The following is a 12,894-nucleotide window of genomic DNA, read 5'->3' on the forward strand; positions in this document are numbered from 1 at the left end:
TCAGAGCAAAAACCAGAGCTCCGAGACAGCATTGTGTCGAGGCACAGATCTGGGGAAGGGTACCAAAAACAATTCTGCAGCATTGAAGGTCCTCAAGGACACAGTGGCCTCCATCATTTCTAAATGGAAGAAGTTTAGAACCACCAAGACTCTTCCTAGAGCTGGCCGCCAGCCAAACTGAGCAATCAGGGGAGAAGTGCCTTGGTCAGGGAGGTGACCAAGAACCCGATGGTCACTCTGACAGAGCTCCAGAGTTCCTCTGTGGAGATAGGATAAACTTCCAGAAGGACAACCATCTCTGCAGCACTCCACCAATCAGGCCTTTATGGTGGAGTGGCCAGACAGAAGCCACTCCTCAGTAAAAGGCACAATGTCAGCCCGGTTGGTTTCTAAAAAGACCCCTAAAGGACTGTCGTGGAAATTCAACAAAGGGACACTCGAAGTCAATAGTTAATTAATCATTCTTTATTGTCAGCTTGCTGGAGAGGTTCCAACCAACTCAATGCACCATAGTACATGTCTATCAGGAGCTCTACAGGAGCAGTCCTGTTAGTTCTCTTATATACTGCAGACAAGTTATATTTGTATGATTTAGCTTATTCATAATTGATTAACGTTTGCTTCATTCATCTGACCAACCAATACTGGTTTATGCATGTGACAGATCAATACCTCACAAGGCTTCTTCTCTCTAATCTGAGACCTTGAAACTGAGATATCGTTCGTTCTCAAAACAAGGGTCTGGGCGTACTGCCAAATTGAATATACTGATAGTGAGGATTTGTTCAATCAGTCACTTGCATGAACACAGAAATTGGTTTATTGGTCACCAGAAATTGGTTAATTGGTCACCTCTGGTGTGCCACAATATCTGTTTCTCCTTCACATGTCCACCCAAAAAGTTGTCTTCAGTGACACTCTGGACACTGGGTATGCAGACGACGCAGGGCTGTCCCGAGCCATACCATAACCAGCATCAAAAGAGGACATTTCCATGGGCTTGGAGGTAAAGCAGCTGGAAGAGTGGGCCACATCCAACAACATGGTCCTGAATGGGGAAAAAGTCTGTGGAAATTCAGATGTTTTTCTAGAGACCATCCATAACCTGCACCACTAATCCTAGGAGGACAGGAAATACCAGTGGTAACAACAACTAAGTATCTTGGTTTTCATCTAGACTCTAACCTCAGTGGTGACACACGTGGAGCAGTCACTCAGGAAGGCCTCAAAACACCTGCACTTTTTGACTGTTCTTGCCCGAAATTGCCTACCCACTGAAGATCTGGTCACAGTCTATACTACACTGGTCAGGCCTTGTCTGGAATACAGTGGAGTGCTGTTAGTTGGATGCAGTGAAAAGCAGCAGGTCCAACTAGGCAGGCTGCAGAGGAGGGCCTTGAGGATCATCTCCAGAGGTGGAGCAGTCCAACTACAGCTCCCCTCACTGCAGAGCAGGCTAGAGCAGACTGCAGTGCACCTGGTGAAGGACATGCACACTCTTGACCATCCACTGAATGACCTGCTCCCTCCAAAAAGAGGTAACTGCACCACCAGGCTCCTGAGAAACAGCCACGAACTGTCCTGTGTAACTGCCCGTACGAACCACCTGTGAAACTCCACTCTACCCACTACTATCAGACTGTATAACTGTCCTGTATAACTGCCCGTACGAACCACCTGTGAAACTCCACTCTACCCACTACTATCAGACTGTATAACTGTCCTGTAATACTGTCCTGTATATCTGTCTGTACAAACTGCCTGTGAAACACCACTCTACCCACTGCTATCAGATTGTATATCTGTTCTGTATATCTGTCTGTACGAACTGTCTGTGAAACACCACTCTACTCACTGCTATCAGATTGTATATCTGTCCTGTATATCTGTCTGTTCGAACCACCTGTGAAACACCACTCTACTCACTGCTATCAGATTGCATATCTGTCCTGTATATCTGTCTGTACGAACTGTCTGTGAAACACCACTCTACTCACTGCTATCAGATTGTATATCTGTCCTGTATATCTGTCTGTTCGAACCACCTGTGAAACACCACTCTACTCACTGCTATCAGATTGCATATCTGTCCTGTATATCTGTCTGTTCGAACCACCTGTGAAACACCACTCTACTCACTGCTATCAGACTGTATAGTAACTCTAGCTCATGGTCCTCCCAAAAAGTATTTTTTAAATCACATTTTAATATTTAAATTTCGATCGTGAAAAATGTCCTGTAATGTTTACAATTGTTAAATATTCTATTTATGTCACTGCTATCAGATTGTGTTATGTATTTTAAATGAGTGTTTTCTACATTGTGATATGATTAAAATACTTTACATTTACATTACATCATTTACATTTTAGTCATTTAGCAGACGCTCTTATCCAGAGCAACTTACAGTAGTGAGTGCATACATTTCATTTCATGCATTTTTTTTTTGTTGTACTGGCCCCCCGTGGGAATTGAACCCACAACCCTGGCGTTGCACACACCATGCTCTACCAACTGAGCCACAGGAAAGCCACACTACAATGTTAAAACATTCTACATTGTGACATCATTAAAATACTCCCGTTGTTTTATGTTTTTCAATTATTAGCATATTCTGCATTTCTTCAGTTTCATCTGTGAGAAAGAATATATAAACTCAAACTTTATAGAAAAGCATATAAATAGCACACAGAAATTGGTTAATAGAAAAACACAAACATAACAATTTCCATCACATGAAACAAGATTCTCTGGTCTGATGAAACCAAGATTGAACTCTTTGGCCTGAATGACAAGGCTGCAAGAAAAATACATATTTTCAACTTTGACTTTCAACCAAAACAAACGCAGATTGGACGTCGGGCAGAGTCTTATTTTCAACAACATTTTGCTAGGTGGGAAAGCCCAATGTCAAAACACAGTTTTAACGTGTCCAAATCAATAACCAATATGCAGAAAATTTAAACATAAAATGTAGTAAAATGACAAACATACCACAACAGTAATCATATTAATTGTATTTTTTTTTACGAGCACCTGCAGAAGACAGTACGTTACATTTCAGTGATGCATTTAAAAGTAGGGGTCCTGAAAACTAAGAGAAACGCAACACTTATTTGTCATCACTCGTTGAAATCAATTGCGCGAGATGAGGTTAAAAACCACACAGAATCTGGGTATATCACTGGTTAGAAGACAATTTATAGAAAACAGCTAGCTATATTTACAAGTGTTCCATTTTGATTCAAGTGGGGCACCAATGCGGTAAGTGAAACGCAACACTTTGTTAATCACTTTTTGTTTATCAAATAAATATTATAAATAGTACTCATTCATTTCAGAGCCTGGATTTGTCCCCTGATGAGGCTAATATCCATATCATACTGATATCAATAGAACAGGGTGAAAATGTTTAGGGTTCTACATTGTGACATTATTCATTAAAATACTACTTCTACTAAAATGTTAAAACATTCTCCACTGTGACATTATTTCATTGATATCATGAAACAACTCCTTCAGGTATGTATTTTCTGATGTTTAATCAGAGATCTTTTATCAGAGTATCTCTTGTCACATTGATCACAGCCATAACGTTTCTCTCCTGTGTGTGTTCTCTGGTGTAATTTCAAATGTCCTGATGAAACAAAACTCTTTCCACAGTCAGAGCAATAGTAAGGTTTCTCTCCTGTGTGTTTTCTCTGGTGCAAAGTCAGCTGTCTAGATTCAGTAAAACTCTTCCCACATTGATCACAGCTATAAGGTTTCTCTCCTGTATGGATTCTATGATGTACTTTCAGGCTGCCTGATTGACTAAAACTCTTCCCACATTGATAACAGCTATAAGGTTTCTCTCCTGTGTGTGTTCTCTGGTGTGATTTTAAATGTGCTGACAAAAAAAAACACTTCCCACAGTCAGAGCAGCTATGAGATTTCTCTCCTGTATGGATTCTCTGATGTATTTTAAGGGATGCTGAAGAGGTGCATATCTTCCCACAATCAGAGCAGCTGTGAGATCTCTCTGAAGTGTGTCTTCTCAGGTGTGATATCAGTGTGTTTGAGTGAGAAAAACACTTCCCACATTGATTACAGCTATAAGATTTCACTCCTGTGTGGGTTCTCTGGTGTGCTTTTAAATAACCTGAGAAAACAAAACTCTTTCCACAGTAAGAGCAAAGGTAAGGTTTCTCTCCTGTGTGTTTTCTCTGGTGTATAGTCATCTGTCTAGATTCAGTAAAACTCTTCCCACATTGATCACAGCTAAAAGGTTTCTCTCCAGTGTGAATTCTCTGGTGTACTTTTAGTGAATCTGATCTTGAGTAACTCTTCCCACAGTCAGAGCAGTGATGAGATTTCTTCCCTGTGGGTTTCCGCTGCTGTTTCTTGAGGAGTTCTGATCTGGAGAGACTCTTCTCTGCCTCGTCAGCATCATGAGGTTGTTGAGGCTCCCCAGAGGATCCTCGATAGTCACATCTCTCTCCTGTGTGAACAACAAAGTCAGACAGATGGTTAAAAGCCCACAACAGAAATCCACTGTTTATTTTAGCTGAATATGTGACCCACCGTCTCTATTCAGTCTTATGTAGCAACCTTTCAAATTGTGTTTTTTACATTGGATAAAAGTACAGACTGAGCTTCTAAACGGCGTATCATAATCTGTAGTTGGAGGAAACATGGGGAAGTAATGCAGCTTTAAAAAGGTGATACACTTAGAATCCCATTCAGGACAAAAAGGCATTCAAACATTTTGCTGTGATTTTCACAGCAAAATCCTTAGGAAACATATATTTAGAAAAGGAATACTTTCACCAAATTACCAAAATGGCTTCTCTGAACATTATCTCACCAAGTTACCCCATTAGGCAAACCATTAACAGTATTACATTGTCTATTGTTGTATATCTACAGTGCTTCTCTTTGGTCACGCCTATTTAGCATCTTTCACACCCTCTAGAGCCTTAGACCCATACATCTCTTAAAGAATTCACATTGAAAAATCAAATAAAAAACACATGGTTAGCAGATGTTATTGCGAGCGTAGTGAAATGCTTGAACATGTGAATGTGGCCATGTGATAAAGCAGTGAGGCTTAAAAAAACTAAGAAAATATCTCAACAATAAAATACTTTATTAACTTCAAGTACTAAAGGTAGTAGATTACAATTAGGAAGAACCTAAAACACAAAAAGGTAAAAACAATATCTAGACCTAGGCCTATATCACAAATTATGTTTCACTATGTTGGATCGAAAGTTACATATGTAACCCAGGTTACGTTTCACTGTATTGGATCGAAGGTTACTACATATGTAACCCCGGTTACTTTTCACTATATTGGATCGAAGGTTACTACATATGTAACCACGGTTACGTTTCACTATATTGGATCGAAGGTTACTACATATGTAACCCCGGTTACTTTTCACTATATTGGATCGAAGGTTACTACATATGTAACCCAGGTTACGTTTCACTATATTGGATCGAAGGTTACATATGAAACCACGGTTACGTTTCACTATATTGGATCGAAGGTTACTACATATGTAACCACGGTTACGTTTCACTATATTGGATCGAAGGTTACTACATATGTAACCACGGTTACTTTTCACTATATTGGATCGAAGGTTACTACATATGTAACCACGGTTACGTTTCACTATATTGGATCGAAGGTTACTACATATGTAACCCAGATTACGTTTCACTATATTGGATCGAAGGTTACATATGAAACCACGGTTACGTTTCACTATATTGGATCGAAGGTTACTACATATGTAACCACGGTTACGTTTCACTATATTTGATCGAAGGTTACTACATATGTAACCACGGTTACTTTTCACTATATTGGATCGAAGGTTACTACATATGTAACCACGGTTTCGTTTCACTATATTGGATCGAAGGTTACTACATATGTAACCACGGTTACTTTTCACTATATTGGATCAAAGGTTACTACATATGTAACCCAGGTTACGTTTCAGTATATTGGATCGAAGGTTACGTATGTAACTCAGGTTATGTGAGCAATATTGGATCACTCCAATATATTGGTATCACTCCGAGGCGGAGGGATACATCCGAGGTGAGTATTTACAGATTCACTCCGGTGTACAACTGTGTCAGGGCTGGGGTCCGACCCTGTATATTAACCCCATGGCGGCGACACACGTTCTCTTTCATTTTATTGGCAGACGTCCGTATGGTTTGAGGTACAACATTTCTGAAGTTCGCCTGGTAAGTGTAATATCTTACGTGGAAGGAAACTCCCTGGCTGTTTGCAGCCTGGAGCAGCTGGCCACAACACTACAACTCGGCGTGTATCCATTAGTATGGTGGCGCTTGCTGCCACAAACTGTAATTGACCTTTTACACAACTTGACGACTGGCTTGTTCTATGTGTGTGTTGTGAATTGCTTTAACATGTTGCTCCGGGTTCTGCTCCGCCGTAGCGTGGGTTCTCTGCTAATTACTAATTACTGAACGACGGTGGGGTCCCTCTCCTGCCCCATCGTCTTGTGCTGGGGGACGACAGAGGGGGGGGGGGGGCACTGCGTGCAGTGGAGCTACGACCTGTCAACCGTCACCGCCATAGGGACGTGCCTGGGGGACCCAGGCACTCTGGGCGCCAGAGGAGAGATGGGCCCCGGCAGGACCCCTGACACACCCTTCCCCGGCCGCTTCTCCCAGTCTCAAAGGGCAAATTGGGAGGAGGGTGTGGAGTTCCCCTGGGGTATTGTCCACAATGCTCGAGGGGTACCGACTACAATTCCGGTGCTGGCCCCCATCCTTCAGGGGCCTTTGTGTCACCACGGTGGTCGACCCCCTGAAGAAAACCCTGCGGCTGGAGATCTCCTGCCGGTCCCAGATGGTGATCAGTTTATTTAGTAATAACCTGGTAAATCTAGACTGTTGAATGGTCCCAGATGGTGAACAGTTTATTTAGTAATAACCTGGTAAATCTAGACTGTTGAATGGTCCCAGATGGTGAACAGTTTATTTAGTAATAACCTGGTAAATCTAGACTGTTGAATGGTCCCAGATGGTGAACAGTTTATTTAGTAATAACCTGGTAAATCTAGACTGTTGAATGGTCCCAGATGGTGAACAGTTTATTTAGAAGTAATAACCTGGTAAATCTAGACTGTTGAATGGTCCCAGATGGTGAACAGTTTATTTAGTAATAACGTGGTAAATCTAGGCTGTTGAATGGTCCCAGATGGTGAAGAGTTTATTTAGTAATAACCTGGTAAATCTAGACTGTTGAACGGTCCCAGATGGTGAACAGTTTATTTAGCAGTAATAACCTGGTAAATCTAGACTGTTGAATGGTCCCAGATGGTGAACAGTTTATTTAGTAATAACCTGGTAAATCTAGACTGTTGAATGGTCCCAGATGGTGAACAGTTTATTTAGTAATAACATGGTAAATCTAGACTGTTGAATGGTCCCAGATGGTGAACAGTTTATTTAGTAATAACCTGGTAAATATAGACTGTTGAATGGTCCCAGATGGTGAACAGTTTATTTAGTAATAACCTGGTAAATCTAGACTGTTGAATGGTCCCAGATGGTGAACAGTTTATTTAGAAGTAATAACCTGGTAAATCTAGACTGTTGAACGGTCCCAGATGGTGAACAGTTTATTTAGAAGTAATAACCTGGTAAATCTAGACTGTTGAATGGTCCCAGATGGTGAACAGTTTATTTAGTAATAACCTGGTAAATCTAGACTGTTGAATGGTCCCAGATGGTGATCAGTTTATTTAGTAATAACCTGGTAAATCTAGACTGTTGAATGGTCCCAGATGGTGAACAGTTTATTTAGTAATAACCTGGTAAATCTAGACTGTTGAATGGTCCCAGATGGTGAACAGTTTATTTAGTAATAACCTGGTAAATCTAGACTGTTGAATGGTCCCAGATGGTGAACAGTTTATTTAGTAATAACCTGGTAAATCTAGACTGTTGAATGGTCCCAGATGGTGAACAGTTTATTTAGTAATAACCTGGTAAATCTAGACTGTTGAATGGTCCCAGATGGTGAACAGTTTATTTAGTAATAACCTGGTAAATCTAGACTGTTGAATGGTCCCAGATGGTGAACAGTTTATTTAGTAATAACATGGTAAATCTAGGCTGTTGAATGGTCCCAGATGGTGAACAGTTTATTTAGTAATAACCTGGTAAATCTAGACTGTTGAATGGTCCCAGATGGTGAACAGTTTATTTAGTAATAACCTGGTAAATCTAGACTGTTGAATGGTCCCAGATGGTGAACAGTTTATTTAGAAGTAATAACCTGGTAAATCTAGACTGTTGAATGGTCCCAGATGGTGAACAGTTTATTTAGAAGTAATAACCTGGTAAAACTAGACTGTTGAACGGTCCCAGATGGTGAACAGTTTATTTAGAAGTAATAACCTGGTAAATCTAGACTGTTGAATGGTCCCAGATGGTGAACAGTTTATTTAGTAATAACCTGGTAAATCTAGACTGTTGAATGGTCCCAGATGGTGATCAGTTTATTTAGTAATAACCTGGTAAATCTAGACTGTTGAATGGTCCCAGATGGTGAACAGTTTATTTAGTAATAACCTGGTAATTCTAGACTGTTGAATGGTCCCAGATGGTGAACAGTTTATTTAGTAATAACCTGGTAAATCTAGACTGTTGAATGGTCCCAGATGGTGAACAGTTTATTTAGTAATAACCTGGTAAATCTAGACTGTTGAATGGTCCCAGATGGTGAACAGTTTATTTAGTAATAACCTGGTAAATCTAGACTGTTGAATGGTCCCAGATGGTGAACAGTTTATTTAGTAATAACCTGGTAAATCTAGGCTGTTGAATGGTCCCAGATGGTGAACAGTTTATTTAGAAGTAATAACGTGGTAAATCTAGACTGTTGAATGGTCCCAGATGGTGAACAGTTTATTTAGTAATAACCTGGTAAATCTAGGCTGTTGAATGGTCCCAGATGGTGAACAGTTTATTTAGTAATAACCTGGTAAATCTAGACTGTTGAACGGTCCCAGATGGTGAACAGTTTATTTAGCAGTAATAACCTGGTAAATCTAGACTGTTGAATGGTCCCAGATGGTGAACAGTTTATTTAGTAATAACCTGGTAAATCTAGACTGTTGAATGGTCCCAGATGGTGAACAGTTTATTTAGTAATAACATAGTAAATCTAGGCTGTTTAATGGTCCCAGATGGTGAACAGTTTATTTAGTAATAACCTGGTAAATCTAGACTGTTGAATGGTCCCAGATGGTGAACAGTTTATTTAGTAATAACCTGGTAAATCTAGACTGTTGAATGGTCCCAGATGGTGAACAGTTTATTTAGAAGTAATAACCTGGTAAATCTAGACTGTTGAATGGTCCCAGATGGTGAACAGTTTATTTAGAAGTAATAACCTGGTAAATCTAGACTGTTGAATGGTCCCAGATGGTGAACAGTTTATTTAGAAGTAATAACCTGGTAAATCTAGACTGTTGAATGGTCCCAGATGGTGAACAGTTTATTTAGTAATAACCTGGTAAATCTAGGCTGTTGAATGGTCCCAGATGGTGAACAGTTTATTTAGTAATAACCTGGTAAATCTAGACTGTTGAATGGTCCCAGATGGTGAACAGTTTATTTAGTAATAACCTGGTAAATCTAGACTGTTGAATGGTCCCAGATGGTGAACAGTTTATTTAGTAATAACCTGGTAAATCTAGACTGTTGAATGGTCCCAGATGGTGAACAGTTTGTTTAGAAGTAATAACCTGGTAAATCTAGACTGTTGAATGGTCCCAGATGGTGAACAGTTTATTTAGTAATAACCTGGTAAATCTAGACTGTTGAATGGTCCCAGATGGTGAACAGTTTATTTAGTAATAACCTGGTAAATCTAGACTGTTGAATGGTCCCAGATGGTGAACAGTTTATTTAGAAGTAATAACCTGGTAAATCTAGACTGTTGAATGGTCCCAGATGGTGAACAGTTTATTTAGTAATAACCTGGTAAATCTAGACTGTTGAATGGTCCCAGATGGTGAACAGTTTATTTAGAAGTAATAACCTGGTAAATCTAGACTGTTGAATGGTCCCAGATGGTGAACAGTTTATTTAGTAATAACCTGGTAAATCTAGGCTGTTGAATGGTCCCAGATGGTGAACAGTTTATTTAGTAATAACCTGGTAAATCTAGGCTGTTGAATGGTCCCAGATGGTGAACAGTTTATTTAGTAATAACCTGGTAAATCTAGACTGTTGAATGGTCCCAGATGGTGAATATCAGTTGTTTTCCCCCACGGTGGTCATTCTACTTGTTTATGACGTGACTCTGAGTCATCAGGTTGCCATTGGCTACATGGGGTGTTTTGGTTTCACTCTGGGTTGAGTAGACAAACAGAGAGAGGACAAAGTCTCTCCTATTTCAGTGGCTGATAATACAAGGGGCGATCCAGGATTGGTCCATTTTAGTTTTAAAACTAATGCTAAGCTGTATATGACTCTTTATATTAATAAAGAGGAGAATGTGGGACATTGGGATCACATTTCTAAATGACTGGAAACTAAAGAAAAACAAATTGGTTTTTTTTTTCATGGGGGGGACTGTGGGAGTGGTCTCGAATGGTTGAGGGACAGCTATTGGGGAACTGTGGGGGGATCTTGGATGGTTCAGGTTCACGTTTTTTGGCCTGGTGGTAGATTGGTCAACGTGCCCTTGGGCAGGGCATTGACCCTGGATGCTTCTGTGTGTCACTCTGAATGGGAATCTGTTGGATGACTGGTATGATGTAGTTGTTGAGCGGCTTCACTGCAAGTAGATTGTATGTTTTGAATATTCAATAATAAAAAAAAAAACATTTAATGCAGTTCCACATGTGAACTTACAGGAATAAAATACTATTTACACCGAATGATATGATCCTTATTGATGTCACTTGTTAAATCCAATCAGTGTAGATGAAGTGAAAGAGACAATTAGCATAATACAAAACCCCCCATGAAAATGTGTCTGTTTAAGTGAAAATCTTCTCATGAAAACATCTGAACAGTGTGTAGAAAGGGAGTGAAGACACTAACAATTAAAAGGGCAAACAATTCACACAATGAAGTTAGGAAACAATGAAGGCGCAAGAAGTCGGTGGGAGAGAATGCCTTCTGGAGAGAGACATGCCTTGAGCATCTGATGCCAGGTGGACTCTAAACGACTTTCAAAATCCTAACACCGCTGAGCATTGCTTATTTTGTGCAGATAAAATCAAACATGTTTGAAAATATCGTGACGTCTTGGACTGCTCAAAGACGGGATCGGAAGCCCTCAGATTGTGTCTCTGACACGCTCACATTAAACGAGTGTCGGTGACGGCCGCATGCCTCGAGTAGACAACGACATGGGGATTTTGTCTCCGGTCACAAAAACTTGAATAAGACAGCTAAATCAGGGCCAAAATCATGTAGTGTACATGCCCCTTCTTGGACTGTGCCATCCCCGCAGCCTCCGTAATGGATTAGTCCACTGAGACAAGAACGAATCAGACAAGTGTCTCTTGTGCCATAAAACATGTATATAATTTGTGACTGCTCAACTAAAAACATGTTGGTTGACCAACAGCCTGTCCACCAGTCGACTAAATGGGGTCAGGCATTATAGACATTGATTCTTGAAGAATATAACTTATAAATGCCTCAAATGTTTCAACTGTATTTCCCCATCAGAAACCAAAACATAAGCTTGTATAACGCCACTGTTTGTAAACAAACACTGTATAGCCTCAATCTGGTTAAAACGATCATTTTGACCTTATGGATGGCCTGCCATAAATAATTTATAGGTCCAAATATTGATGTAGCAACTGCCGATTTCCCCTTTAACACCACACATCAGTTCAACAACTGCAGAGTTTGTGCCTCTGTTTTTAAGACAGTACTTACTAGTGTTAATCAGGGCCTGTTTTTTCAAAACCATCTTACGGCTAAGTTCATCATTAGAACCATTGGACGCCTTAAGATGCCTTTGGGAATCCAGGCCCAGATATCCGGTTTCTTCCTGCTCCTTTTTCGATGTGACAGTCATCTCCTCCTCTTTCTCCTCTTCTTTTACTGTAACATCCTCCTCTTCCTCTTTCACTCTGAACGCGTCCTCCTCTTCTTTCACTCTGAACGGCTCTTCATCTTCTTTTACTGTATCATCCTCCTCTTCTTTCACTGTAATGTCTTTCTCTTCTTCTTTCACTGTAACAGCCTCACCCTCTACTTGTTGTTGTATCGTAACAGACTCCTCTTCCTCCTCCTCTTTAACGAGAGCTTCTTTCTCCGTCCAGCAGACCTCTTCTTTAGCAGGAGGAGAGTAGCTTCGTGAACTCATGGTCGGAGATGTTAGCTAACTAGGCTAATGCTAACTTAACCAGCCCGCTAGCTGATTAATTACAACAACACCGTAAATATCAAATTAAATCGGATAACTAACGACAGTAATGGGTTTTAAAACACAGTTGCTAATATACACGAAAGCGTCTAAAGAGCTTTATTGGTTCGGCTATTTTGTCTAGCAAGCAACCGAGGTGGCTGACTAACTGTTGCTGCTGTTGAAAGAAACGTTCCGTCCACTAGATTATACGTCACACTAGCAGTGTTGCCTTAAAATCCACATCGCCATATGCTGACTAGAGTGGGTAAAATATCACCGTAAAATATTGTTACGATGACTATAATATTTGTTGTCATCTTCAATTCTTGCACATTTTCTCATAAAAAAATTATATTTGAACACTGTTTGATCAGGCAAATATGCCAAAACGCCTAAACTTGGAACCAATCAGAAGTCCCGTACATACCCCTGGTGATGTAGGCAGCCAATGGCCTGCTTTGATCTACAATGTA

The 12,894-nt window shown here is 40.2% G+C and overlaps 1 protein-coding gene across 1 annotated transcript; it reads right to left on the bottom strand.

Moving 5' to 3' along the window:
- Positions 1 to 2,647: 2,647 nt before the first annotated feature.
- Positions 2,648 to 12,607, bottom strand: LOC123732206 (uncharacterized). Its single transcript, XM_045711504.2, has 2 exons — positions 11,947 to 12,607; positions 2,648 to 4,480 (listed from the first exon to the last, which is right to left on the bottom strand). The coding sequence occupies exons 1-2, from the start codon at positions 12,377 to 12,379 to the stop codon at positions 3,519 to 3,521; spliced, it is 1,395 nt and encodes a 464-aa protein (XP_045567460.2). The 5' UTR covers positions 12,380 to 12,607; the 3' UTR covers positions 2,648 to 3,518.
- Positions 12,608 to 12,894: the final 287 nt, after the last annotated feature.

This window comes from Salmo salar, chromosome 02, assembly GCF_965601325.2.
Source record: "Salmo salar chromosome 02, fSalSal1, whole genome shotgun sequence".
Classification (NCBI taxonomy): Eukaryota; Metazoa; Chordata; class Actinopteri; order Salmoniformes; family Salmonidae; genus Salmo; species Salmo salar.

Coding starts and splice junctions, on each gene's coding strand:
- LOC123732206 (XM_045711504.2), bottom strand. CDS start 12,379: ATGAGTTCACGAAGCTACTCTCCTCCTGCTAAAGAAGAGGTCTGCTGG. Junction 4,481..11,946: donor ACAGGCCCTGATTAACACTA/GTAAGTACTGTC, acceptor TTGTTCACACAG/GAGAGAGATGTGACTATCGA.